Source organism: Manihot esculenta, chromosome 3, assembly GCF_001659605.2.
Source record: "Manihot esculenta cultivar AM560-2 chromosome 3, M.esculenta_v8, whole genome shotgun sequence".
Taxonomy (NCBI): Eukaryota; Viridiplantae; Streptophyta; class Magnoliopsida; order Malpighiales; family Euphorbiaceae; genus Manihot; species Manihot esculenta.
Genome location: NC_035163.2, coordinates 13,209,595 through 13,235,271, shown reverse-complemented (window position 1 = coordinate 13,235,271; position 25,677 = coordinate 13,209,595). Strand labels below are relative to the sequence as shown.

General features: G+C 32.4%; 1 protein-coding gene across 2 annotated transcripts; it reads right to left on the bottom strand.

The window, feature by feature from the left end:
• Nucleotides 1–7,362: 7,362 nt before the first annotated feature.
• On the bottom strand, nt 7,363–22,306 carry LOC110612053 (ABC transporter D family member 2, chloroplastic). 2 transcript variants are annotated; one of them, XM_043955153.1, is made up of 10 exons: nt 22,002–22,306; nt 21,718–21,916; nt 17,801–17,868; nt 17,291–17,617; nt 17,028–17,192; nt 12,484–12,712; nt 11,446–11,687; nt 11,024–11,348; nt 9,376–9,650; nt 7,363–7,706 (listed from the first exon to the last, which is right to left on the bottom strand). In XM_043955153.1, exons 1-10 carry the CDS (start codon nt 22,233–22,235, stop codon nt 7,521–7,523), a joined length of 2,250 nt encoding a protein of 749 aa, XP_043811088.1. In that variant the 5' UTR covers nt 22,236–22,306; the 3' UTR covers nt 7,363–7,520. The 2 variants fall into 2 exon arrangements, with proteins under 2 accessions (XP_043811088.1, XP_043811089.1); XM_043955154.1 differs by having other exon boundaries at nt 9,376–9,647; nt 22,002–22,304.
• Nucleotides 22,307–25,677: the final 3,371 nt, after the last annotated feature.

Below are 25,677 nucleotides of genomic sequence, written 5' to 3'. Positions count from 1 at the left end.
ACATACTTGAGGTAATAATAAATTAAATAATAGAGAGAGGTACAAAACAATGACAAGATAGTAATGCAAATAATTTTTCTTGGAATGCAACTGTTAATAGTTGATATGAACTGCATCATGCATGATAATGGACGTGCATTTTAATTGAAATTCTACCCATTGATTGGATCTTTGCATTAGGAACCGGACAATCTAGGAAATAAATAACTAATAACTTTTTTTATTACTTTTCTTTGATCCTTGCATCAGGCTCTTGATCTAAAAGTGATCCATATTTCTCCTTAGTGTGTTGTGTTACTTTTCTTTAGTAAAAATAGTATAAATGTACTTATCTAAATGTTATTTTCATATTGAAGATAAAAGTATTTAGGGATTCTAAATCTAGGCCATGTTATAGACTAGTAAATAAAATTAGGGATTCTAAATCTAAGCCATATTTAGATACTTCCTTTATACCTAAGAAAGAGAACAACATAACAAGTTATTAACTAGACTAGTAAATAAAATTAGAAGAAGAGTAACATGCATTAGAGAATTATCATTTGAAAATAAACAGATACCAAGAATAGACAAAGCTGCAACACACATTATACACGGTTCACATATAACATAGAGAGTGCATTTTGAAAACTTTTCAGCAACTTCTGACGCTGAAGTAAGAATTTCTTTATAAAAAAAAAAAAAAAAAAAAAAACACCACTCCTCCCCCCTTTCTGCTGGTTGATCAATGACCAACAGACAGAAAGCATTATCTTCCATGCCCACTAACTGAAATAAGATGAATAAATCATATGATTTTATCTAAAAAATTCTTGAGTTTAAAAGAAAAGTTACATGCATGTGATCAAGCCACAAAGTAAGACCAACAGAGCTGCACCACCTGACAACTGTAACGACCCAAAATCGGACCGCTACCGGCTCTAGGATCCAAATCGACTTAAGGTCGCCGGAACCCGTAGCAAGCCTAACATACAACCTGCCATACCTGATAAATCCCATATATGATCATATATTTACATAAAAACTTTAAACTTTCCATTTACCAAGCTCGACCTGTGCATGCACTGAAACTGAATACATCAAAATCCCACACTAGAGCCCTCATCAAATGGTCTAGTTGGGTCAACATTACATACATCAAGCTTGGTTTACAACATTTTAATAAAACATTACATAAAGATCATGTATCAAAAGGGATAAACCAAACACTCTAGGGTCAAGCACAATACTAATCATCAATACATAACTGTACAATACTTTACATTACATTATCTTTCATGTCCACAACTAACTATTACACACATAACACATTTACTCTTGCTGACTTCCTGGTCTATCCCGATCCTGTAAATCTGGGGGTTAAGGGAAATGGGTGAGCTACTAGAGCCCAGTGAGCAGAATAGTAAAACAGTATATTAAAATATATGCTTTCATGGAATGCATCACATCACAAACAAATCACATCAAGGATGGACTTGTCACCAATAGCCCTCTACATAGTCTAACTGTGCCAGGGGCGTAGAATGGGCCTCACTAGTCTTTCTCTTAACATCACATAACATAACATTCCAATATGTCAGGGGCGTAGAATGGGCCTCGCTGGTCTTTCTCTTACTCTATGCCAGGGGCGTAGAATGGGCCTCACTGGACTTCCGTACCGTATCATCGTCATCATATCATATCGAGGACTAATGGGTCATCCAACATCCATCCACATCAACATCATAGTATGCAATGCAACATATTCGTGAATTCTAATGCAAACAACCTAGCATATATCATGGTATTCGTGATGCATGAACATGCTTGAAATTTATTTGCTTTGAAACATAAAGATCCATTCTACTCACCTCAGGCTAACTCTGAAAAGACTCTGAAGTAGCTATCTCACTGCTGGGGTCCTCGGTTCCTCGGGTCCGAACCTACACAGGTGGACTTAAATAAGGGACCAAACATACACTAACATAGCTATAAACATCTCCCCAAAAACCCCTTAAAACATCCTAAAACATTCATAGAAAACATGCAAAGGAAGGTTAGACAGGGCACTTTCAGCGGCAGGTTCGGGGGCTGAAAGTCCCTCCAGAGCCAAAAGTTAGGCACTTTCGGGGGCAGGGTTCGGCAGTCGAAAGTCTGTCCAGAGCCGAAAGTCACCAACCTTCGGCGGCAGATTCGGCGGTCGAAACTCCACTTCAGAGCCGAAAGTCCAAACTTTCGAGGGCGAGTTTAGGCGGCCAAACTGCCTCCACAGGCAGGTTCGGCGGCCGAACATGGTTTCGGCAGCCGAACCTGAGTTCTTCCATAATGGCAGAACTCAAGCCTCTCACACACATTCAGCCAACCAAATCTCACAACTCAAACCAATTCATGCAAAAACATGCATAAACACATTCTTAAGCATTTAGGGGCTTAAAACTAGCCTATACCCCAACAACATCAACATTAAACACACAATAAACATACATTTTATCATTAACTCACATAAACCCTAACATTTTACAACTACCCAAAATATGCATTCAACACCCTTCAAACCCCTCAAAACTTACTAAAAACATGAAAGAAATGTAGGATCTACTCTTACCTCTTGAAAATCGCGAGGAGAGGCGACCCAAACTCAGAGATGGGGAGAAATCGTGCTCCGGGGTTTCCAAGCTTCAAAACTTCGTTCTTAGCTCAAAATCTTCAAAACCAAGTTAAGACTTGTCAAAAACTTGAAGAGATTGGAGGAAAAACTCAAAATCAACCAAAGGAGGGCGAAATCTCACCTTTGCCCGAAAATAAAGAGAGAAAACTCGCCCATTTTCTGACAAGGGGCCTTTTATAAGTGGCTGGCCAGACTACCTTCGGAGGTCAAAAGAGCTCCCGCAAGTCACCAACGTTTGGCGGCCGAACCTGACTTTTCCAACCTTGGTCTTTTCTTTCAAAACTCAATTTCCTTCTTCTTTAAAACCATAAAAACATATAAAAACATTTTGTAAAAATATAATTTTACCCTTCTAGAGGGTTCCAACATCCGAGATTCCGCCGGAAAGCAGGAATTCCGATGTCGAGGTCTAGCCGGGTATTACAACAACTTTCTAAAATCAACCCCCAATTTTGGTTTGCGACCCTACCTCACAAAGATAACAAGATACGAGCAATGTAATTCAAAGTGAAAACAAAATTATAAGAGAAAGTAATGTAATTTGGCAATGTAATAAAATATTACAACTTTCAGACTTTTTTATTTTAATTTCATGAAAAGGGATATCATGTCATCATCTTCAATCCAGAACTGTCTTATTTTCTTGGTATAAATACAAATTATGCAAAAGAGAGCTTATCTTTTACTCTTTAATCTCTCAGCATCCACCTGAATGCATCATGACTATAGATGCTCCTCTTAACTGTCAATTGTAAAATCCATGAAGCAGTGGCTCGAATATCAAATGCCCACAACAAATCCTCCAACAGAACTATATGGTAGTGTAATGAGATCTAATATCGATCTTTCAAATTAGTGAGCACTTTTTCAAATTACGGAGTACTTTCAAATTAATGAGCGCTTTTTCAGTTTAGATCCGTTTGATCGTAACTCTTCAAAAACCCTATGCTTGCACAACCAATTATTGCTCCAATTTTATTTAACAAAAAAAAATCTACATTTAACATATAGTTTATTTGGTCTAACCACAGCAGCTCATTCACAATAGGAGAATTATAAAAGTGAAAAGAAAAAAAGAGAAATAATTTCTTTACAGGTCTAATCCAAGACTTGAGTTATAATGATGCAATTTCGGAAACCCTATTCTTGTTCTGTTTTCTCTCCCAAGACATTATTGTTCTGTTTTTCCACTTGACAAATAATTTCTAAAACCCTATACTCAGCTAGATGATGCATGTGTATTGATGGAAAATACTACTCTCGCAAATTGAACCCATAATGTAAAGGGATGATCTACAAATATTCGATTGGCAAAGGACCCATTTAAGAAATCAAAGCAATGAATCAAAATAGTGTTCTATACCTACTGCAATTTCCTTTGCTGTCAACCTACTGCTGATGGTGTCGCCGAATGGTGTCTGCTGATGGCTAAAATTTTCTTCACCGTCGACCTGTTATTTCTTTGATTAAAATGGTGGTTGGGTTGTGCCGCTGAGAAGGGTTAGAGGAGAAGGGCTGGAGGAGAAGGGACGATGGTGGCACCAATGAGAAAGAGTGGAGGAGAAGTGACAATGGTAGCTATCGGCAATGAAGTGAGGGAGAAGGGATGTATGCTCATGGCTCTCAACTGTGGTGTAGATAGTGGAAAAAGAATGTAATGTTTAGGTAGGTCTAAATTAGGACTTGGGGTCTTTTTTAGATTGTGTTTATTTATTAATTCATTAATTTTTTAAATATTTTTCTATTTTTTAAAGTATTTAGGGACCATAAATTGGTAGCTAATTTAATCATCAAAATAGTTGCATGTTAATCGCTAAATCGGTCGTTAAATTTGGAGCTATACTCCCTTCATTAAGCCGCAATAAAATCGTCACTAAATTAGTTGTTGATATTTTGTGCCATCTAGTCCCACCATATTTAGCGGCGATTTAGAATTTAGTAACTATTTATCAATCATACAACGATAAAAAATTATTCGCTGAGTAATTTTTTAGATATAAATCTTTTCTTATTCAAATAGTTGCAGAATGGTCGCTATTTAGTAACCAAACAACATTGATAGCTAAAATTAGTCGCTATTTTACAGTTTCTTTACCGTGCAAGTTAAATCACATATCCAATATCTTGAGAGGTTATGATTTTTTGGGATTGGATTTCAAATCTTAAACCATAAAGAAATCTAGAAATTATGCGTACTTGAAAATCACAGCACATTGCAAAGTCTAGTAAAAATTCCTTTACACTCATACTCCCTTATTGTTGACTTTTATGCTTTTATATTATTTTGATTATTGAGTCATACTATCCACATGTTATGCAATATGGTTTATCTACTCCTTTTATTTCTCTTATTCCTTGTTCAAATATCATAAAGTGTTTGAAACTTACATTATTCAAGCACTCCAAAAGCTAAAATTTAAATATTAAAGTGATGTGCCCCACGGGTGGTGAAGAACTTTGAATACTTAGTCCTTTAGAAGTACTCTCACACTAAAAATAAGGAATAGTAACAAACAATTTATTATGGTATTAAGTAATATTCAACTACCCTATGTAGTCTACTACATGAAAGCACGATTACGATGTAAGAGAAACAACGAAAAACATGGTGTGAATTGCATAACATGTCCTCACCTATGTTTTCCTCTTTTAGCTTGTGTTCCATTTTGTCCAATTTTACAACTTTTTTACATTTTCTTATTACTCACGGGTCATACTTTACTTTAAGGCTCAAACACTATAAAATAAAGGGCTTATAAAAGAATTTTAAAGGTTTTTATGCTCTCGTAGGATTAGTATGAGTTATCCATATTCTAGTAGGATTAGTTAGCGTTATCATTGTTCAAGTAGAATTAGTTGTATTTTTCTATTTCTAGTAGGATTATGTTTAAATAATACTATATATATATATGTGTGTGTTTAAAAAGGCTACGGCATCCATGATGTGTGTATTTTGAATATTGAACTTTTATTTATTTATTTTTAATAAAAAAAGAAGTTTTTATCCCTTTTATTTGTGTTGTAACAGGAGTTAATAACTTCTCAAAGTTAGTTTCCTGTGGTATTCTATTTTTATTTATCATTTTTTTATCTATATTTCTAATTATATTATTATTTAGGATTACAATAGGGCAACTATATTTGTCTAAAGTATGTGCTTGAATATGAATATTGCATATTGGAGTTTTAGGGTTTACTTGTAATCCTAGGGTTCTGCATCATTTTTGTATTAAAATATAAGTCGTAGATAAATTTCAATTTATCTAATCCTACCTATCTTTATTATATTATATATGTTCAATTTTCTTTATTATTTTGTGCAATTTTTCTTTTTAGTTATCTATATCTTTTCAATTTGTGATTATAGCATAAAAAAAGTTTTTCTAATTTGCAATTGCAAGTGAATTAAGATAAGAAAAAAGAAGTAAAATTGAAATTGCAATCTCACTTGAAAGAGGTGGGAAGTGCTAAAAGTGTTTTGTTTAAGTATTGTTTATTTTTATTATGCTTTAATTGCTTGGTTATTTATTTAATGCCCAAGGATGATCCTCGGAGGATGTGTGATGGTTACAAGGCTGTGAGGAATATTACTCTATAATAGAAATATGCGGTATTCAAATTAAGAAATTGGGTTTGGATATGTATTAGGTGGGGATTCTTTTTTGGAGGAAATTGAGACTTGATCCATGAGGTGTTGTATACTTTCAGGATATAAGACATAAAAGCATGTTCTCCGAGAAAGGAGAGTTCTCCATATGTGTTAATTTTATTACATGTAATCCTTCTTTTGTTATTACAGCTGCAAATTTGAAGAGAAATCATTTTGAAGATGGAGGGTCTGATGCAAGCAAGTACAAGGAGTAATTTCAAAGTACGAGTGTGACAAAAGAAATAGTGAAAAATACAATATGTATCGCTCAATACAACGTAACCTATGTTTTTCTCTTTTAGCCTATGTTTCATTCTAACTCAATTTTGTAACTTTTGGATTTTCTTGTAACACATTGGCCAACTTGTATTTTAAGATCGAAACACTATCATATAAGGGTCCATATAAAAATTTAAGATTTTCTATATTCTAGTAGGATAATAATGAGTTGTTCATATTTTAGTAGAATTAGTTAGAGTTATCCTCATCCAAACAAGATTAGCTTGTGTTTTCCTAATTTTAGTATATTAAATTAAAATTATACTGTAGAATATATATGTGTTTAAAAAGACAAGGACGTCCATCATGTAACATAAAATAAATAAAACTAATAAAATAAACCAAAGACAAAAAACACTCCACTCATAGTAGAATAGAGATAAATTAATGTTCTACATATTAAATTATGACTTGTAGAACAATTAAATTACTACTTCCTTAATTTGAGGCATAAAATAAGGAAGAGATAATTTGAATCCAAATCAACTTCTCCGAGCCAAAACTAAGTCCTAATTAGCTCAAACAACTTCCTTACATGCGTACCAGAAGAGTTTCACCAGGATTGAATCCTCTTTATATTTTAACAAATTGGCCATTTTAGCCATTGGCCTGGTGATAGGCTTCATATGGATTTTTCACTTGGGCTCAACATTTTTATATAAAATAAGCTCAATTCCACTCTTTCAACTAGGCCCATACACTACCAGACATGCTTGTGATTAAGATCTTCCAATATTCCATGAATATTATGTTGAGATGCATCAAATTTACTGGAGACAATTCCAAATGAACTCTTAACTAATTGACCATTGACATCATGAGTATTATCTTAAATGAAATATTAAAGCTCCTCTTTCTTTATGCTCTTCTATTCGGAGAAATTTACAGGTTACAGTTTTATATTAACCATGGTGTAGATGCTAATGCTGCTATCATGTACACTGGTCACTGACTGGAAAAATCATACATGGGTTTAGAACTTATGGACTCAATGTCCCAATTACGTTTGTTGCAGTTGGGATCTGCTGTGGATATACGTAATGTCATGTTATGATGTTCATAAAGAGTTCGCCTGTGGCCAACACTTACATAAGTTATGCCTGCTGCTTCGATTTGCCGGTACAGATGAGCCTGCAATAATACAACACAACCATAAACAAAATTAAAGGTCAAAGAGTCTAATCATATACCTTCAAATCAACTTATGAGTAAGTGGTTTGGATCCATGATTACAGGGCAAGCAACTTGACATAGACTAGCATCCATTTGTTTCCAGTTTTCTTATTTCACCCAGCACTTCTCAACAGTGACGGACCTAAGAGGGACAGGGGAGGGCTGTCGCCCCCTCCCTGAAATTTTAATTTTTAAACGAGAGTACGTTAAATGTGGAATTATTTTTAATATACTCTAAGCTTAGCCCCCCTGAAATTTTAACTTTTAAATAAAAGTAGGTTTAATGTGAGTTTATTTTTAATAAACTGCTATGTTTAGTCTCCTTCATCCTTTAAAAAACAGTTTAGGCAGTTGACATTTTTGTTGGTTTAGCTAAATAAAAATTTAATGAGTTTATATTTACAAAATTAGAATTATATTTTTACTAAATCTAATTTTAGTTAGGTATAATGAAAAAAAAAGAAGAGAAATCTCAACTATGACAGAAATATCCCAAACTATAAAAAGTTTACTAATATACTCTATATTAACCATTTAAATTTATCTATACCCTACCATTAAGTTGAACGGTAAAATCTTACAAAAATATTACATTATCATTCTTAGTAAACATTCTAAATTAATATTTTAATATAACACCATTTCAAAAAAAAAAATATTTTAATATAACACAAAACGGATAATTATTAGAAAAACTCCAAACTTTACTAATTTCAAGAATTATATTCTAAACTTTTTTTTAACAAATACACCTAAAATTAATTTATCGATTTGATTTGATTTTTAATTTTGATTTGGTTTACTTATAACTACATATAATACATTTCTAAGAATTAATAACTCATTTTTTATAATTTTTTAGCGTCAATAAGTGTAAATTTTGCATAGTTATGGCCTATAACTATGCAAAAATTTACTTTTTGATATAAGTTAATACTTATGTCCTATAATTACACAAAAAATTACACTTATCAATGTAAAAATATCATAAAAAAAAAGTTATCAACTCTTAGAAATGTATAGTTTGAAATTATAAGTAAATATAATCAAAATCCAAAATCAAATAAAATAAAAAAACTGATTTTGGATTTATTTTTTAAAAAAATATTTAAGATATAATTATTGAAATTGATAAAATTTACATTTATTTTATAATTATCATTTTTAAATTATATGAAACTATTAATTTAGCATGCTGACTTGGGATGATGATATGTTATTTCTGTTAGATTTAATAATTCAATATGACAGTAGGGTATAAATAAATTTAAGTGGTTAGTACATGATATATTAATTAATTTTCATAGTTTGGATATATCTATTAAAATACGAATAGTTTGAAGATTTTTGTGGCCATTATCCTTTTTAGTTAAATTATAATTAGTTTAACATAATTGTGTTGAATTTAAACTTATTATTTATACTTTGCTCCTGCTAAGTGTAAATACTATTTTATTTGAGATATGGCTTATTTACTGTCAGGTTCACCACAAAGAATTTTTATTACATGACTAGGAATCCTTTTTGAGCAAACAATCCAAAAAGTCTTGCATTTTCCAGGGTTGGGAACATTGGTTATGCAAATTTGCATTATAAGAGAAATAAAGAAATTGGAATCTGTAAATACCTCATTGGCTTCATCTAACGCACTGGTAGATTCATCTAATAGAACCAGCTTTGGCTTTGAAAGCAAAAGACGTGCAAAAGCAAGGCGTTGCTGCTCTCCAAGGGAGAGAACACTGGACCACTCATATGTTGAATCCAGACTGCCAAAACGTGATAATATATAGCCAAGACGAACATTCTCTAGAACCTGTATTAAATCATCTGTTGTAGGCTTATTGGGCTTTGCTCCCCCATTTTCTGAGTTTGATTTTCCCATCAAGAATGACAATGAACCTGCTATTGAAAACAATAGTATTACCACATAAGGAGAATGCTATAAATAGCTACAACGGCAAATCTAAGTAGCAACAACAATGGACGCCACACTATCTGGTAGAACATTGTATATGTTTCCATTCAATTAAAAAAAAAAAATACTAAAAGTTACATCATCAAGTTTGCAATTTGAGCATATTAGGCTAAACAAATTTCTGAACTTAAGCTAAATCTACTTCGAAATCACACTTCCAGGTTCAAGAGTCAAACATCAAAAATATGATTGTCATAGGTAGTTGAATTAAACCAAGTTGTAATTTATTAAGAAGTTAGATTGTAGTAAATGATTTTATCTTATTGTCCTCTATAGTTTTAGCTACGTTGCAAATTTTACAATATTGGAAAATAGATTATTGTTTGTTAAATTTGGGTCAGACCTAACTCACCCCAAAAACTAGCTCAAGGAGGAGGAGTGCCTATGGCCCATATAAGGGCAAATTACCCCTTTCCACAACTAATGTGGGATTCAACACCCTCTCACGCTCAGAATTTTACTGGTGCGTGACATATTTATAGGAGACCCAACATCAGATGGGGAGGCTCTGATACCATGTTAAATTTGGGTCAGGTCTAACTCATCCTAAAAACTAACTCAAGGGGGAAGAGTGCCTATGGCCCATATAAGGGGCACATTACCCATTTTCACAACTGATGTGGGATTTAACATTGTTGACTTGTCATCTTTTGATGAGTATTTAGATTTTTATTGCACGTTTAAAATTTTAATAGATTTTCTTATAGGTGGATTATTTAGGACAAAAGGTAAGCTACAATCCTCAAATTTCTGAGCTGAACCATTTGGAATTTTCAGGGGAATACGGGATGGAATTTTTATCTCATTGTATGGTTTTGGGGATATCATCTTTAGAAATCCCTAACTTTTGAGGCTGTTCCGCAGATTTTCAACTTCTCAGGTTACAACTTACAATATACTTTATAATGACTTATCAATACACATAACAAGCTAAATATGATGAACTCTATGTATTCTAAACTATCCTAGCACTTAGATAAGTGTGTATTTGAATAGAGATGGATATGGACTTGAATTTGTGAAAACATATAATATCAATATAGCGTCAATTCAAACAGCACATCAAATTCTCATCTACCCAAATAAAGCCTTATGAATATGTTTCTATTTTGTTTGGTTCTAAACACAATGCTAGTTTATTCAATCATAGACGCGCATCATGAACTTGAGGACTTATAGGAGTTGCATAATTGTGTGGTTTCTCAAAAACATTAGCCATGGACTTTTGTAAAGATAAATAAAAGGAAAATAATGCAGTGTGGCACAAAAGCAAACAGTAATGATAATTTAGAAAATATACCAACTGGTTTAGCACCATCTGACATAGGAGTCGTATCATCAGCCCATGTAGGATAAAGCAATTGTTGACGAAGTGTTCCCAAAACCATATATGGTCTTTGAGGAAGAAAGAATAATCCTCTAGAATTTCTATTAATTGGCCCTTCAAGTTCCCCAGCTTTTTCATGTGAAGTATTTATTTCATTAGCAGGCAGTTCTGAAGATGTGGGTAACTGAGGATCATCAGCATCATCAACATAGAAAGTTATTTTTCCTCTTCCAACATTCCAAAGACCAGCCAAAGCTCTTAGCAATGATGTTTTACCACTCCCACTAGGTCCCGTTACCTGTTAATATATGCATGAAGCAGTGAGCAATTGCACATCTTGCAAACTCCACGCCTTGCTATGTTAACACAAACAAAATACAAAATGATCCACTTACCAGCAAATGATCTTTCTCATTGATAACCAAAGACAAGTCCCTAATCAGTGTAGCTTTACTTGTCGGTGTCTGTAGAGTCAAATTCTCTATGCTAAGCAATTTTTGACAATTGTCAACTGGCACAGACCCATTAGACTCCAGTACAAGTGAATTTCTGAAATTACAGTATGAAAGAGAAATCTCTTCTGATAACTCAGACAGGTGCTTAGAGATGCTGCTGTCCAAAACATCATCAAATTCACCTGCATATAAAAAGTGAAAAAGCTAAATTAACCATTCATAAGCAAGAACATCTATCATGTTGACAATCTCGTTGCCTAGTTTCTGTATTTTAAGCATGAAATAGATAACTGGAAAACATAGTATGTGGTCAGAAATGAATTTCTGGATAGGGTGTAATAGAGAGGGAGTACAGGACAACAAGCAAGAAAAACGTTTATTAGGAAAAAAGCATAATAAGAATGGAGCAAATATAAAAGTATTTGACTGATGAAAAACTGCACAAGCAGAGGAGAAATAATAATAATAATAATTATAATAATAAAAAACTACAGAAAATGATAAAGCCACTGGAAACTTTTACAGCATCAGTTCAGTACCAGAACTCTTTTCTCCCATGAAAAGACTTCATTAAAGAGCACAAGAAATGATAACAACGAAGAATGACCGAGAAGATGGTCTCTACAAAAGAAAAACACATGCATGGATATCTCAGACCATTGAACGCATTACAACCATTTTCATCATACATTCCAGGTTCAGGAAGGAGAGAATAACTAAAGGAACACAAGTTTTAAAAATAATTGCCCTTAAACAGCTATTACTTCGTTATAAGGTGAAATGCAAGTGCATGCTTAATGCAAATGTTAATCTAGTTCCCATGGAAATAAACTGAATGGCTTACTTCGCTTCATAGACTGTAACCATGCCTGAGGGAGTGAATGACTACATATGTGCATACGTGTGTGTGTGTGTGTGTGTGAGAGAGAGAGACAGAGAGAGAGAGAGGGAGGGGGAAGTGCTCAATAAGCATACTACCTAATCGGTCAATGATGGCTGAAAAAGCACTGATGGATTGAAACTGGTAAACAATGAGAGAAAAATCTCCAAGGATATGGTTAAATGCAGATACTGACTGATTAATAACGCCAAACTCAATTTTGCCTGAGAAATACATAGGAGCAACAACAGCAGCAGGAAGAATTTGAATCAAGTATCGGTAGCCATTGGTGAAGAACTCTAGATTTCTAGAAGATATCAACAATTTCTGGAAATTAAATAAATATATGTCAGGAAGTGAAATTGTATGCTGAGAACAAATTTGCATAGAATAGTAGCAACAATATATCACATTGGACCATGTAATACATCCAGAAAGAACAAAGCTGTCAAATAAAACAATTCAAACTTTTCAGAAAACCAAAGGCAGCAGGAGAGAACAAAAATTTAAATGATTATAGCATACTGTCATCCCATTCATTTATTGCTGGGGGCACTTCTGATGCAGTAGTATACTTACCTTCTCAAATGAGAAGCTAATTCTGATACCTCGTCTAGCCAATTTAGGAATGGAAATTCAGCAAGTTACTATATTTTAGGAGAGTGTTGTTAGCCATTTTTTCTGAAAGAATTTTTGATCCTCAACTAGAAGGAATTGAAACCTAATTGAGTCATATATAGGTTGTGAACTCAAATGGCTTATTTAGTTTCAGTTGAGTGGAAATTATTTGGGTGTTAAAAGTTAGGGTTCTATATCTACCTTAACTGTAGATGCATCTTCATGGTACTCAATAGGATTGCAGCCTTCAGATGGGATATGGTTACCACTATGATGCCACAGCCACAAGCCCACAGTATTATTGGAAAAAATAATAATAATAATAATAATAATAATAAAGGATGATTTTAGATGCTGATAGGCTTGCAGAAGAATTTTATTTGCAATGCATGCTTGAGTACATCAAGAGGTTCATAATGGGTCACAATTGTGAAACTTCATCCATGATGTTTTCTTGGCACTTGAAGAAATATCATATCACCAGCAAATTACAGACCAAGCAATTGTATTTTTGTATTGGCTTCCACAACGGCCTATTAGCAATAACAGATAATGCTCTTCTTAGGTTCCTCAAGGTTTCTCCAAATCATTGGATAACAGCCTAATTACAGTATTGCCTCCTCATTTTTAGGCTACATATACAGTCTTGTTATCTTCTCATAAGATGCCATTTGGATTGCATTTTATTACAAAGAATCCACTTGCACCCATAAATTTGTCACAGAATTTTCTAAACACATGAATTTTTGCGAATGTGCAACATCCACATGGTATTTGACAATGAACCCTAGCATGAAGGTGATTTTTTTAATACTCTCCCTCTTTCCACATCTGTTCCTATCCCTTGTCAAGTTTCCAAGAAGCAATATTGAACTGAGGAGGTGGCAAAGAGACTCTTAAGAAAACAGAGAGAAAGTAAGAAATTCATGACACAAGCGCCAACACATGTAATCAAAATTATTTTTTGCTAAAACTAACTAGTAAAATAATTAAAAATACAAAAAATAGAATAGTAATCAAAATAATTAAAAGTGCAAAAACAAAATAGTAATCTTACAATACTCCACAAATTGGCAGAAGGCAGTACTGTCATTTTGGTTTAAGCATGCTCAAAACAGGCCCATTTTCCTCATCATATATTTAACTATCTTAATAATAAAGAAAACACAAGCAGATGTTTATAGATGGATGTATAATGTGCATATAATTCAACTTGTATGCGGACGTATAAGTTTTATAGGGGTGTACATGATTACTAAAGCTGAAAAGAACTGAACCATATCGTATTGGATAGGATTGAACATATTTTCTGTTTTGACACAGTTTTGGTTCTTTATCAATGTCTAAACAAAGAACTGTACCAAACCAATGAAAGAACTAATTTTATACATACATTTTTCTTTTTTTTTTAATAGCAGCTAGTCGTATGTATATTTGATTGGATACACCCTAATTACTATCTCTTATTCCTCTTTACTCAACAATTTATAAACAAAAATGCGTATGGGTATATCATAATAAGATACCAATTAATATTTTGCACATTGGTTGCAAGATTTAACAACTGTTAAATTAAATAAGAGTCAATGGCCAAAAAAAGCCTACTTTTTATTTTATTGCAATTATACCCTATACATTTTTTTTGCCAACTAACACCTAATCTTTTAAAGTTGCTCCAATTGTACCCTGTTGTTACTTGTGTCATTAAAAATTAATGGAATATCCACGACACTCGCCGCGCCGATGCCACATCAACATGCCATGTCAGCAAATTTTAGGATAAAATTGATAGTAATTTAAAAGTTTAAGATAAAATTGCAATAAAACTAAAACTATATGATTTTTTTGACAATTATTTATTTTATTAATATTTTTTTAGATATGGAGAAATGAAAACTGAATTTATAATTTTAGATGAATTACATGTTCTTTTAGCCACTTAACCAAGTTAGACTAGATAATCAAATATTTAATCCATATATTATTATTTTTTTTTAAATCCACTCTAAATATTAGTATAATTTAGAAAAAAGTGGTGAATTAGCATTATACTTGAGAGTTAAAAGAATAATTTAATGCATCCTAAAAAATTATTTTATTATTTTTAATATTTTCAAATTGAATCACGTTAAATATTATTTTAAATTAGTTTTTAATACTTCATAACTAATATATTTAATAAGATTACTTTAACGATAGTTTTAAAAGTAATGTTATTAGACAAATTCAAGAAAAAATCGGTTGATAATGATTTTAGTCAAAATAAGATCAAGATAAATTATTATTATAAAATTATTGATAAAAATTTAAAAAAATTAAATAATAATATAAATAGTAATTTTTAAATATATTTAACAGTGAAAAAAATAACTTGATAATTTATAAGTCTCCAACTACTATACAAGTAACAGTAGAGTGCATTTGGTCAGACATTAAAAGGGCAGAGTTTAATTGATAAAAAAAATAAAAGCATAGAATGGAATTGCAATAAAAGTAAAATATATTATTTTTTTTTGTGATGAATTCTAAACTTTGCTAATGTAGCGTAGTGCTATGGCGTTGACGTGGCAAGTGACGTGGCAATTCTATTAGTTTTTTAACCGTACAAGTAAAGGCAAAATACAATTGTAACAACTTTAAAAGGTCATATTTTAATTAGCAAAAAAAAAGTATAGTGTAATTGCAACAAAATCAAAAGTACAGGTTTTTTTTTTTTTTTGCCATTAACTCATTCAATAATTATATGATTAATATAATTCATTAAGTTATAAAATTGTATAAATTTCATAACTTTCTTTTATGTTAATTAAGTAAAAAAAGTATATTGAAATAGATGTATAATTAAAATAATCAAAGACATTGCTAATGTTAAATAAGTAAACTACAATGGAAGTGTTATAAATTTTGTTATAATTTAATGAAAATTATGATATTATGAATTTTATATATTTTAACCAAAGTACTTATATTTGAACAGGTAAGCCTCAAATTTTTTGTTTTATAAAAAATACAATTTAATTTTAACCAATTTAATTTAAAGACCTGAACCAAGGATTGGAACTGAATAACCAAAGAATATGGTTCCAGGAAATATAAAAGAACCTAGATTCAGCTTGGATCCAAAGGATGTTTCATTCCACAAAATGTACAGAACTCTTTAAGCTTATATGCATATACGTGTGCTGTGCATGTGAAATGTGCATAACATACATAAAAGTGTAATCCATGCCTACTGTATCTCTTAATTCAGGAAAAAGAATGAAAAAAAACATAAATTATACATACATGATCATCTGTATATGATGGTTCAATGGTAATGAAATACTATTTGCAATAGTATAAAAATTTAAAGACAGATATTTGAGCATGAAAAAAATATTTGTCCAATAATCCATTAAAAAAAAAAAGTCAATCAGAGCCCTGCCCTATGAGCCAAAAAATTTGGGGATCAACCTTAAATAGCTAACTGCTAGAACTAATATAAATGAAATTCCATCTTATTGCTTGCATCATTACATTAAGTATAGAAGGACAATTAAATGAATAAGGTAAATAAATTTTATTGTCAAATCAATTCACCCCCCATTATATTGGGCCAAAACTAGACTTATTATTGCTCCATTACATGTTTCATCTAAGCTCCTCAAGGATGCATGCACACACTCTTATACCTTACATGTTTTTATCTTACTTGCTACTCATGCATTACCATGTCTCAGTTTATTAATTGTGTTTTCACTACAAAGTACATCTGCCACTGCACTCGTGTAAGGATAGAACTGCAAAGAAATGAAGGTAGGGTGGGCAATAAATTGACTAACATAGAAAAACATCACATCCTCCCCTTCTTCTATGTGGTATGGATAGTGTTTTTTTCTTTTTTTTTCCAATCTAGTAGAGGAATCCAACTCCTCCCCACCCAATCTAACTTAAAACTAGAATTAAGTTTATGATTCAATTGCCTTGAAATGAGAAGGAAATGGAAATAAGTAAACAATATAAGATCAAAACAAATATTCTTAACTGTTAAATTTTCAAAAGCACTTCTGAAGCGCTGCAACAGAAGTTGCATTTCATTTTCTTCACCACCATAGAAGGCAATTGATTCAGCATTTTCCCGAACACGGACAAGTCCATAGCGGAAGTCTGCCTCTTTTTTCTCTTGTAAGAAATTCAAAGTCACTAATCCCTGAAATTGAAAGTAAAATGGCTTAAATTCCACTAAAATATTATCTTACTAACCAAAAGCTAATCATTCAGTGGGAAGATGATTGTGTAGAAAAGTACCCTTCCAAGATAAACGCTAATTGCAGTTCCACCCACAGAATATAGAAGAAGGACAACAAACAATGGCGGATAGATACCATATAAGATGTTACTAAATGATATCAAGTCTACAGCAGCATTGAAAAGTGTCAATGAGAAAGAAAGGGCTGTCCCTGTGAAGGAACTTAAGTCATCAACAATTCTCTGATCTGGATTATCAATGATGACTTGGGATTGAATTTTGTAAAATGCTTGGTTCGTCAGATACCGCTCCATGTAATATTTTGTCATCCAAGACCTCCATCGTAAAGCAAGGATTTCTCTTGCATAATCTCTTAGCACAAAGAACTAAAAAAAGAAATTGATAAAGATGAGTATGAAAGTAACAAGTACAAGGGAAAAATACAAATGGTATCAGAACCAAAACTTGAAGTATGAAAATGATACCCAAATATGTGAATGCTTAAGAGAAGACTAGCAGAGTAATACCTAAGGAAGTGCAGAAGCAATATTTTTTGTTTGAGTGCTCACCGGAATTCCTACAGCAAAGCCTCCCAGGTAGTATAGCAGTTGCTTGGTGAACTGTTCTTGGTCCTTGTCTGGCATTTGAAATTACAGTATTAGTTTTTCTTCGGAATAACTATAAATGCTCCTCACTAACATACCCTTCAATTCTTGTTGTTAAAATTACAGGTTTCATATGTAACACAAACACACTTATTTCACGTGTTAACATTTTATTTCTCTCTGCATCTAGATGCATTTGCTTTGAGTTTAAAGGATCGAATTGAAAATTTAAAATTGTAATGGTTAAGAGTGAATAACATTCCAGTTAGGTTCTAGGTGAATGTCATAATTACTTATAATAGTGAATATACTAATAAAATTAATTAAAAATTTTTTTTCTCCCCCACCATCAACTTAGATGGAGGGGCCTAAACAAATTAAATAAATAATACATGAACCCTTGTGTTTGGTAAAGGGGTAATAGGGTTCAAAATTAAACCATGATACATACAATTTCTAAATCCGTTTTAACTTTCTCTATTCTAATCATTTCATATAAAACATAACAATAAGGATAATTTACATCTGAGTCCATGAGTTTTAGTAAAACCCACAAGTTAATCCCTATCTTAAAATTGAGAAGCAATTTGATCATTCAGCTTTAATTTCATTAACAAAAAGGTCCTGTTAATATACACTCACTTCACTGTTAATTATTTACAAAATGTCATAATTACCCTGATAAAGAAAAAAATAAATAAAATTTGTCTCTAAAGTCTAAACTAATTCTAAAGAAATGGACGTGAAGCCTTCTATATTCCATCAAATCATGGAAACTACCATCACAGTAAGATAAATTAAAAGGATCAAAAAATTAAACTAATAAGCTTTTGAAAAGAATCTGTTAATTTTTTTGCAGACTGCAGAAGAATTCTAGAAATAATGTAGTATTTCTTTGAGATATTTAATCAAACAACTGAAGCACAAAAAAAGATCCCAAAACTAACATCCACGAAATTTATTTGCAATGGCCTTTTTAAAAGAAAAATAAAGGCAAAAAAGCCAATTTTGGCCCTTAAAGTACTAGCAAATAGTATATAAGTCTTTAAACTTTTTTAGGCTCAAATAGACACTTCAACTATTAAAATAAACCAAATAAGACTTTTAAACTTTTAAAAAAGATCAAATATGCCTTACGGGAACACATGCTTTTCAAATTTTAACATAGGACAAATAAGTCCAACTTAGCTAAATAAAAAGAGAAAATAGACTATAATTCACTTCAATTGAAATCCAACCAAAGTCATGCATAAAAATTTATAGTGCATGGGGTTCTTATCAACTATCTTATGTACCTAATTTATAACATAATGACTATTATTTAGCATATCATAGAGTAAATTGATAAGTTATTCTTTGTTGAATGGCTCAAAAATATTTTACATAGGTTTATTGGCCTTCATCATAGCACCATCTTATTTTTAATTACGATCTAATGAAACATGACTATGATTATTCTATTGAGAAGTGAATAAACAATATAAGCTCAAATACACCACCAGAGGATGTTCACAAAGTAGCGAGATAGAATTTGAAATCATATATATATATGAACTACAAATAAGGGCTTATTTGATATATTTTAAAAATATAAAGATTTTATTTAACATTTTTAAAATTTGAAGGGCTTATATGTCCTCGAAGAGTATATTTGATCTATTTTTAAAACATAAATGTCTTATTTGATCTATTTTAATAGATGAACTGGTTTAGAACTAAAAAAGTTTAAGGGCACATATAAGTATTGGCTCATATTTTAAGGGGCAAAATAGAGCTTTTGCAAAAAAACTATAAAAGACCCAGATTTCCAGAGGCATGATTTGTTTCCACATAAATCTCGATTATATCAAAATAATCACAAAGCTTATATTGACAACCATTAACACATTAAGAAAATACAATGGTAGGAAACATGCTCACATATCTATATACTTGTGCCTGATTCAATCAATATGAAATCTTCTTTCAGAATTCTGAATTTGGAAGGTTCACATAGTTATCGTTCTTAATGAATCTGGTGGAACCATTGGACTACAACACTGGAAGATGTTGTTGAAGAGATTGTTGGTGAAATCTTGAATGAAAATGATTCAAAAGTAAAGCTCAAATACATATGCATGCTTTGGTTTCATCTATTTCATCAAAACCTGGCTCATTCCTTCATCAATTCGTTGTGGTACAGATGATTTGATCATTTCATATAAATGGTATCAAAGCAAGTAGATAAGGGCTAGTCTTACCATTGCTTTTAAGTTTCTTTGGGTCTTGAAGGGATGGTTGCATATGAAGGGGATGGAGAACCTTACAAGGGCAATTTCGCCATTAAAAAGGTCTTATGAAAGTCAAAGAGAAGCTAACAGAAAATTAACCTTATTTTTAACAGAATTACTTATTTGTTAACTGAATTAAAATTGAAGGATCAAATTGTTATCTGAACATAAGACAAGGAGTAATTTGTGGATTTTGCTAAAATTCAAGGACTTGACTATAAATTACCCTAAACACAATCTATTATACTTTCTAGAACAAAAGATATTAACAGTCATAAAAATAAACTTTTTTTTTCAAATATCCTATTAAAAGAAGAGTTAAATATTGTTAAGTAGACATTTTTTTTAACACAATGAAGAGGAAACTATACTTAAGTACCATCAATTTGGCATTTTTAGCATTCAAAGCCTGTGATTTTCTTTTAATTGCAATTCAGGGCATGTGGTTTAGTATAGTTAGCACTTAAGTGACAAAATGCCGACATTGAAAATGATAACTTCACATCTTGGACATGTTAGTATGTGGATCCCATGGAATCAGCTTATAAAATTTAAATAATTCAAAAATAAATTTGAAAGTTAATTATCAAAATTATCAGTGAATAACTTTAAGGTCCTCATAAACTTTTAATATTTACAAATTAATCTCTATTATTTGACAAGTTGGCCCTTGAACCTTACAATTTTTTACATGTAGGGCCTTATATTTTGACAAGTTAATCCCTACTATTACCATTATTACAATATTGATCCTTGTATCTCTCACCCTCTCTCCTTCTCTCTCCCGTGTCCATCTCTCTCCCTCTCCTCTTCTATCTTACTACACATATCCTTTCTCCAAAGCATATCCTAACTCAAGAAAAAGACCCATACTTTCTTCCTTTGTTGTAGCATTGATCTTTCCTCCTTCTCAAGACAATTGTAACCCAACTACTGCAGCTAAGCCATATGATTTTGAAAGAAGAACATTTGGCTTCTGAAAACAAAGATGAGCTGAACAAAAATGGCAATGAAACAAGGAACACATCCTTCTCTTATCCGCGTGTTTGCCAAATGAGATGCAAAACCTAACCTAGCTAAACCATAAAGCAACAAAAAAAGGAAAAAAAAAAAACGAATCCAACATTTGCTCAATATATTACCAAAAATTTCAAAGAGAACAACAAAAACAGGAAAGGTAGACAGAAACAAAACAGATTATGAATTTAATAATAATAATAATAATAAGTAGTAGTAAAGGGGTAAGTGTTTAGCTCTTTTAATTCTCAATCCTTTTGACCTCAAAACCGATTCAGTTAATCCAATAACTTGGGACCTATAATCCTTTAAACCCAGAACAAACAAATTGATTCGTTAATGATTTAACATTTTAAAATTTATCATAAAACTATTAATTTTTCACAGCATTTTACAATGTTTGGGAGGAAGTGTTTGGATGTTTTGAATTGATGAGCTAAGATAGTACAAAAGCTAAATTTGTAAATTTTAAAACAACAGGATCAAAGTGTAACTGAAGGTAAATCATAGATTGTATGCAATTATTCAAAAAGAAAAAAGAAAAATAAGCAAAGTGGATTAGCTTAGCACAGAAAAGAGGACGGGGGAGCTCACTAGCAAGGGCGTTATAGAAGTCGCGGCCGAGGAAATTGAAGCCAACGCTGATACCAGTGGTGGCCAAAGTGAGAGCAAAGACAGCACCCAGCTGCAATCTGGCTTGGACCTTGTCATCTGAGAACCAATACGGAGCAGCCACTTTCCAAAATCTTCTGAACAGCGTTTGCATGTCAGGCACCTTCCTTTGTCCATCATCCTTAGTAAGAAAAGAATCCCTATATCAATCAGTACCAAAACAGAGTAATAAAGCAAAATAAAATTTTCACAACAGAAAGTCCAACCTTGTCCGGCGGTGGTGGAGGAGGAGAAGCGGAAAGGGAATAGTCGGTGACGGTGGCAGCTAACTTGAAACGAGATCTCCTTGTGCGAAGGCCAGTAGAAATGGGCAATGGAAATCGTCGATTAAAGAGGCCAACTTGAAGATGAGAGCTTTTATGAGATTGGACATTGGGAGCGTAAGTCGAAGAAGAGGCAGAGAGCAGCACCAGGCTATGAGCTTGTGCTTCTATAATCATCGTTAGTTACATAAGATTTCTACTTTCTTTTTCTTTTTTTTTTTTATAATATATAGCTTTTGTTTCTCCTTCGTTGTATGAGTCTTAACTGAAGTCTCAACTCTCTCCTATCCGCAAGGAAGGCTCACTCTCTGTTTGCGGTCCCAATACCACCACGACTTCATTTTACTGTACGTGAACGTTTTTTTTTTTTTTTTTGCCTTTATATTTTCTGAAGAATTGCAATAAAATCCGTGAGTTTTTTAAAAAATACTAATTTATTCCTATTTAAAAATTACTGAATTAAAATATATTTATATTTTATAAAATTAAATTTTTTAATTTTATGAAAAAAATTATTAATTAATTTTAAATTAAATAATGTGAATATTTAAAATTACAATAACTAAATAATAAATATATTAAAATTATAAAGATAAATAGTATAGAAATTCAAGACAACTAACTATTGTTTTAATATAACAACTAAAGCATTAGATTATATAAAATATAAAAATATTTTAATTGAGTGATTTTAAAATAGAAATTAATTAGTAAATTTTTTAAAAATTTAAAAATCACAATAAAATTAAAATTTTAATGTATATATTTTATTTTTATTTTTAATAATAAATAAATTAAAAAATATATAATCAGCACTATTAATTAATTGATACTATATATTTTCCGTCAGTATGAATAATAACAAATACAAATATAAATAAATAAATAAATATATATATATATATATATATATATATATATATATAAATAAAGCTGAATTCTAAAATAAATTAATTTTATTTCTATATAAAATAATAATTAATATATATATTAAATATAATTTATTATTTTTTAATATATGACTTTTTAATTTTTTATTTTTATATAATAAATACAATTTATTATATTAATTGTCACTATTATGTAACCTTTTAATTTTTTACTATTTTTTATATAATATATTGTTAATATTACAATACAAATTTTATTATATTTTTATTTTAATAAAAAATAAAATATTAAAAGTATATTTATAAAAATTAAATAATTATCATATAAAAAATATTTAAATAATAAAATAAATTAGTTATATATATATTACTTGCCTAATCAACATCCGTGAACACATTCAGGTTGGTGTTCGACGATTTTGAAATTAAAAGATCATATCTTGCTGTTGCTTTCAAGTATATTAAAATTTGTTTGACAATGACTAATTAACATTCGTCGAAGCATACATAAATTGAGACATTTTGTGTACCAAGTAGTAGACTTCAGGACGCGTGAGGCTTAAATATTGCTGTAATACCCGGCTAGACTTCGGTATCGGAATTTCTACCGTCCGGTGAAATCTCGGATGTCGGAAGCCTCTAGTAGGGTAGAAACATGTTTTCATAAAATGTTTTAAGGTATTTCATGGTTTTAAGTAAAAAGGAAATGAGTTTTTACATGGAAACAACCTTGGAGAAAAACTCAGGTTCGGCCGCCGAACATGCATGCGCTTCGGGTGTGCCTTAGGCTCCCGAAAGCATAAGTGAGGGAAGTCCAGGTTCGGCCGCCGAACATGGCATGCATGCGGAGGCACTTTCGGCTCCCGAACGTGGCCTGGCCAGCCACCTATAAAGGGGTCTCTTAACCGAAAACAGGCGAGCTTTTTCCCCATTTTTGGCCAAGGTGAGCTCTCCGCCATCCCTCGCCGGTTTTGAGTTTTGTTTTCCTTCAAATCTTTCACGATTTTCATTAGTTTTACCCTTGTTTTGAAGATTTTGAGCATTTGAGCAAGTTTTGGAGCTTGGAGGTTCAAGGAACTCTCTCTCTCCCATTTTCCGAGCTAGGGTTGTTCTCCTCTCGATCTTCAAGAGGTAAGGGCCGATCTTGAGCTTATGGCATGTTTTAAGTAAGTTTTAAGTAGATCTATGGGGTGGAATGCATGTTTAGCTCATGGTTAGGTTTATGGGTTTATGTTATGTTTATGAACAATGTGAGTTGTTTGATGTGTTGTAGTTGGGGTTTAAGATAGTTTGATGCCCCTAGGAACTTGTATGTTTGAGTATGTATGTTGTAGATTAGGAAAAATACATGTTGGGATGGTTTTGGGAGGCAATGTGCATGAGGAACCAAGTTTCTGCCTTTTGGCAGAAACCAGGTTCCGCAGCCGAAGGACTTTCGGCCGCCGAACCTGCCTGGGAGGCCAGCCTTTCGGCTGCCGAAGCCTGCCCCCGAAAGAGGACTTTCGTCTCTGGAGGGCAGTTTCGGCCGCCGAAAGTGCCGCCGAACATGCATGAGTTTCGTCTCTGTCTGGGAGTTTCGGCCGCCGAAGGTGCCGCCGAACCTGCCTAACTTTCGGCTCTGGAGGGACTTTCGGCCGCCGAACCTGCCGCCGAAAGTGCCCTGTCCAGCCTTCCTTTGCATGTTTTTCTATGATTGTTTCATGATGTTTTAGGGGGTTTTTGGGGAGTAGTTTAGAGTTATGTTCATGTATGTTTGGTCCCTCATTTGAGTCCACCTGTGTAGGTTCGGACCCGAGGAACCAAGGACCCCAGCAGTGAGTCAGCTGCTCCAGTGTCTGGTCAGAGCTATCCAGAGGTGAGTAGAATAAACCTTTACGTTTTAAAGTAAATCAATTGCAAAGTTTTGAGCATGTTCATGCATCATGAATACCATGTGATGTTTTAGGTTGTTTGCATTAGAATTCACGAATATGTTGCATTGCATATTTTAATGTTGATGTGGATGAATGTTGGATGATCCATAGCCCTCGATCTATGATGTGACGATGTAATATGTACGGTACGGAATGTAAGACCAGTGGGACCCATTCTACGTTCGCTGGCACTATGTAAGAGGAAGACCAGGACCCATTCTACGTTCTGGCACAGTTACTGTTATGTTATGCTATGTTATGTAAGAGAAAGACCAGGACCCATTCTACGTTCTGGCACAATTGGACCATGTAGAGGGCTATTGGTGACAAGTTCATCCTTGATGTGATTAACTGTGATGTGATGCATTCCATGTTATCATATGTTTTGAATGTTTTATTATTCTGCTCACTGGGCTCTAGTAGCTCACCCCTCTCCCAAATTCCCCAGATTTGCAGGTACAGGGTAGACCAGGAGGTCCGCAAGAGTAATAAAGTCATGTGTATATAATAGATAGTGTGTGGACATGATAAATTGTAAAATGATGTAAAGTTATGAATAGTAAAGTATGTAATGATATTGAGGATTAGAGATTGTGCTTGACCCAATGTGTAAGGTATCCCTTTTTATACATGATCTTAGATTTTTGTGATGTTTATGTAAACCAACTCAACATATGTTGTATCGCCCATTGGGGCATTGATGAGATCCCACAGAGGGGTCATGGTTATGATATTGATTATGAACAGTGCATGCACAGGTTGAGTTTGGTGTATGAATGAAAGCAAAAGTTTTAATTTTTATGTTTGTTGTTGATC

What these genes read in the sequence shown, in the direction of transcription:
- LOC110612053 (XM_043955153.1), bottom strand. Translation starts at nt 22,235, where the DNA reads ATGATTATAGAAGCACAAGCTCATAGCCTGGTGCTGCTCTCTGCCTCT. An exon ending in GCTTTGCTGTAGGAATTCCG is followed by an intron (nt 17,618 to 17,800) that starts GTGAGCACTCAA and finishes TTCTTTTTTTAG; the next exon opens with TTCTTTGTGCTAAGAGATTA. An exon ending in ATGAGAAAGATCATTTGCTG is followed by an intron (nt 11,349 to 11,445) that starts GTAAGTGGATCA and finishes ATATATTAACAG; the next exon opens with GTAACGGGACCTAGTGGGAG.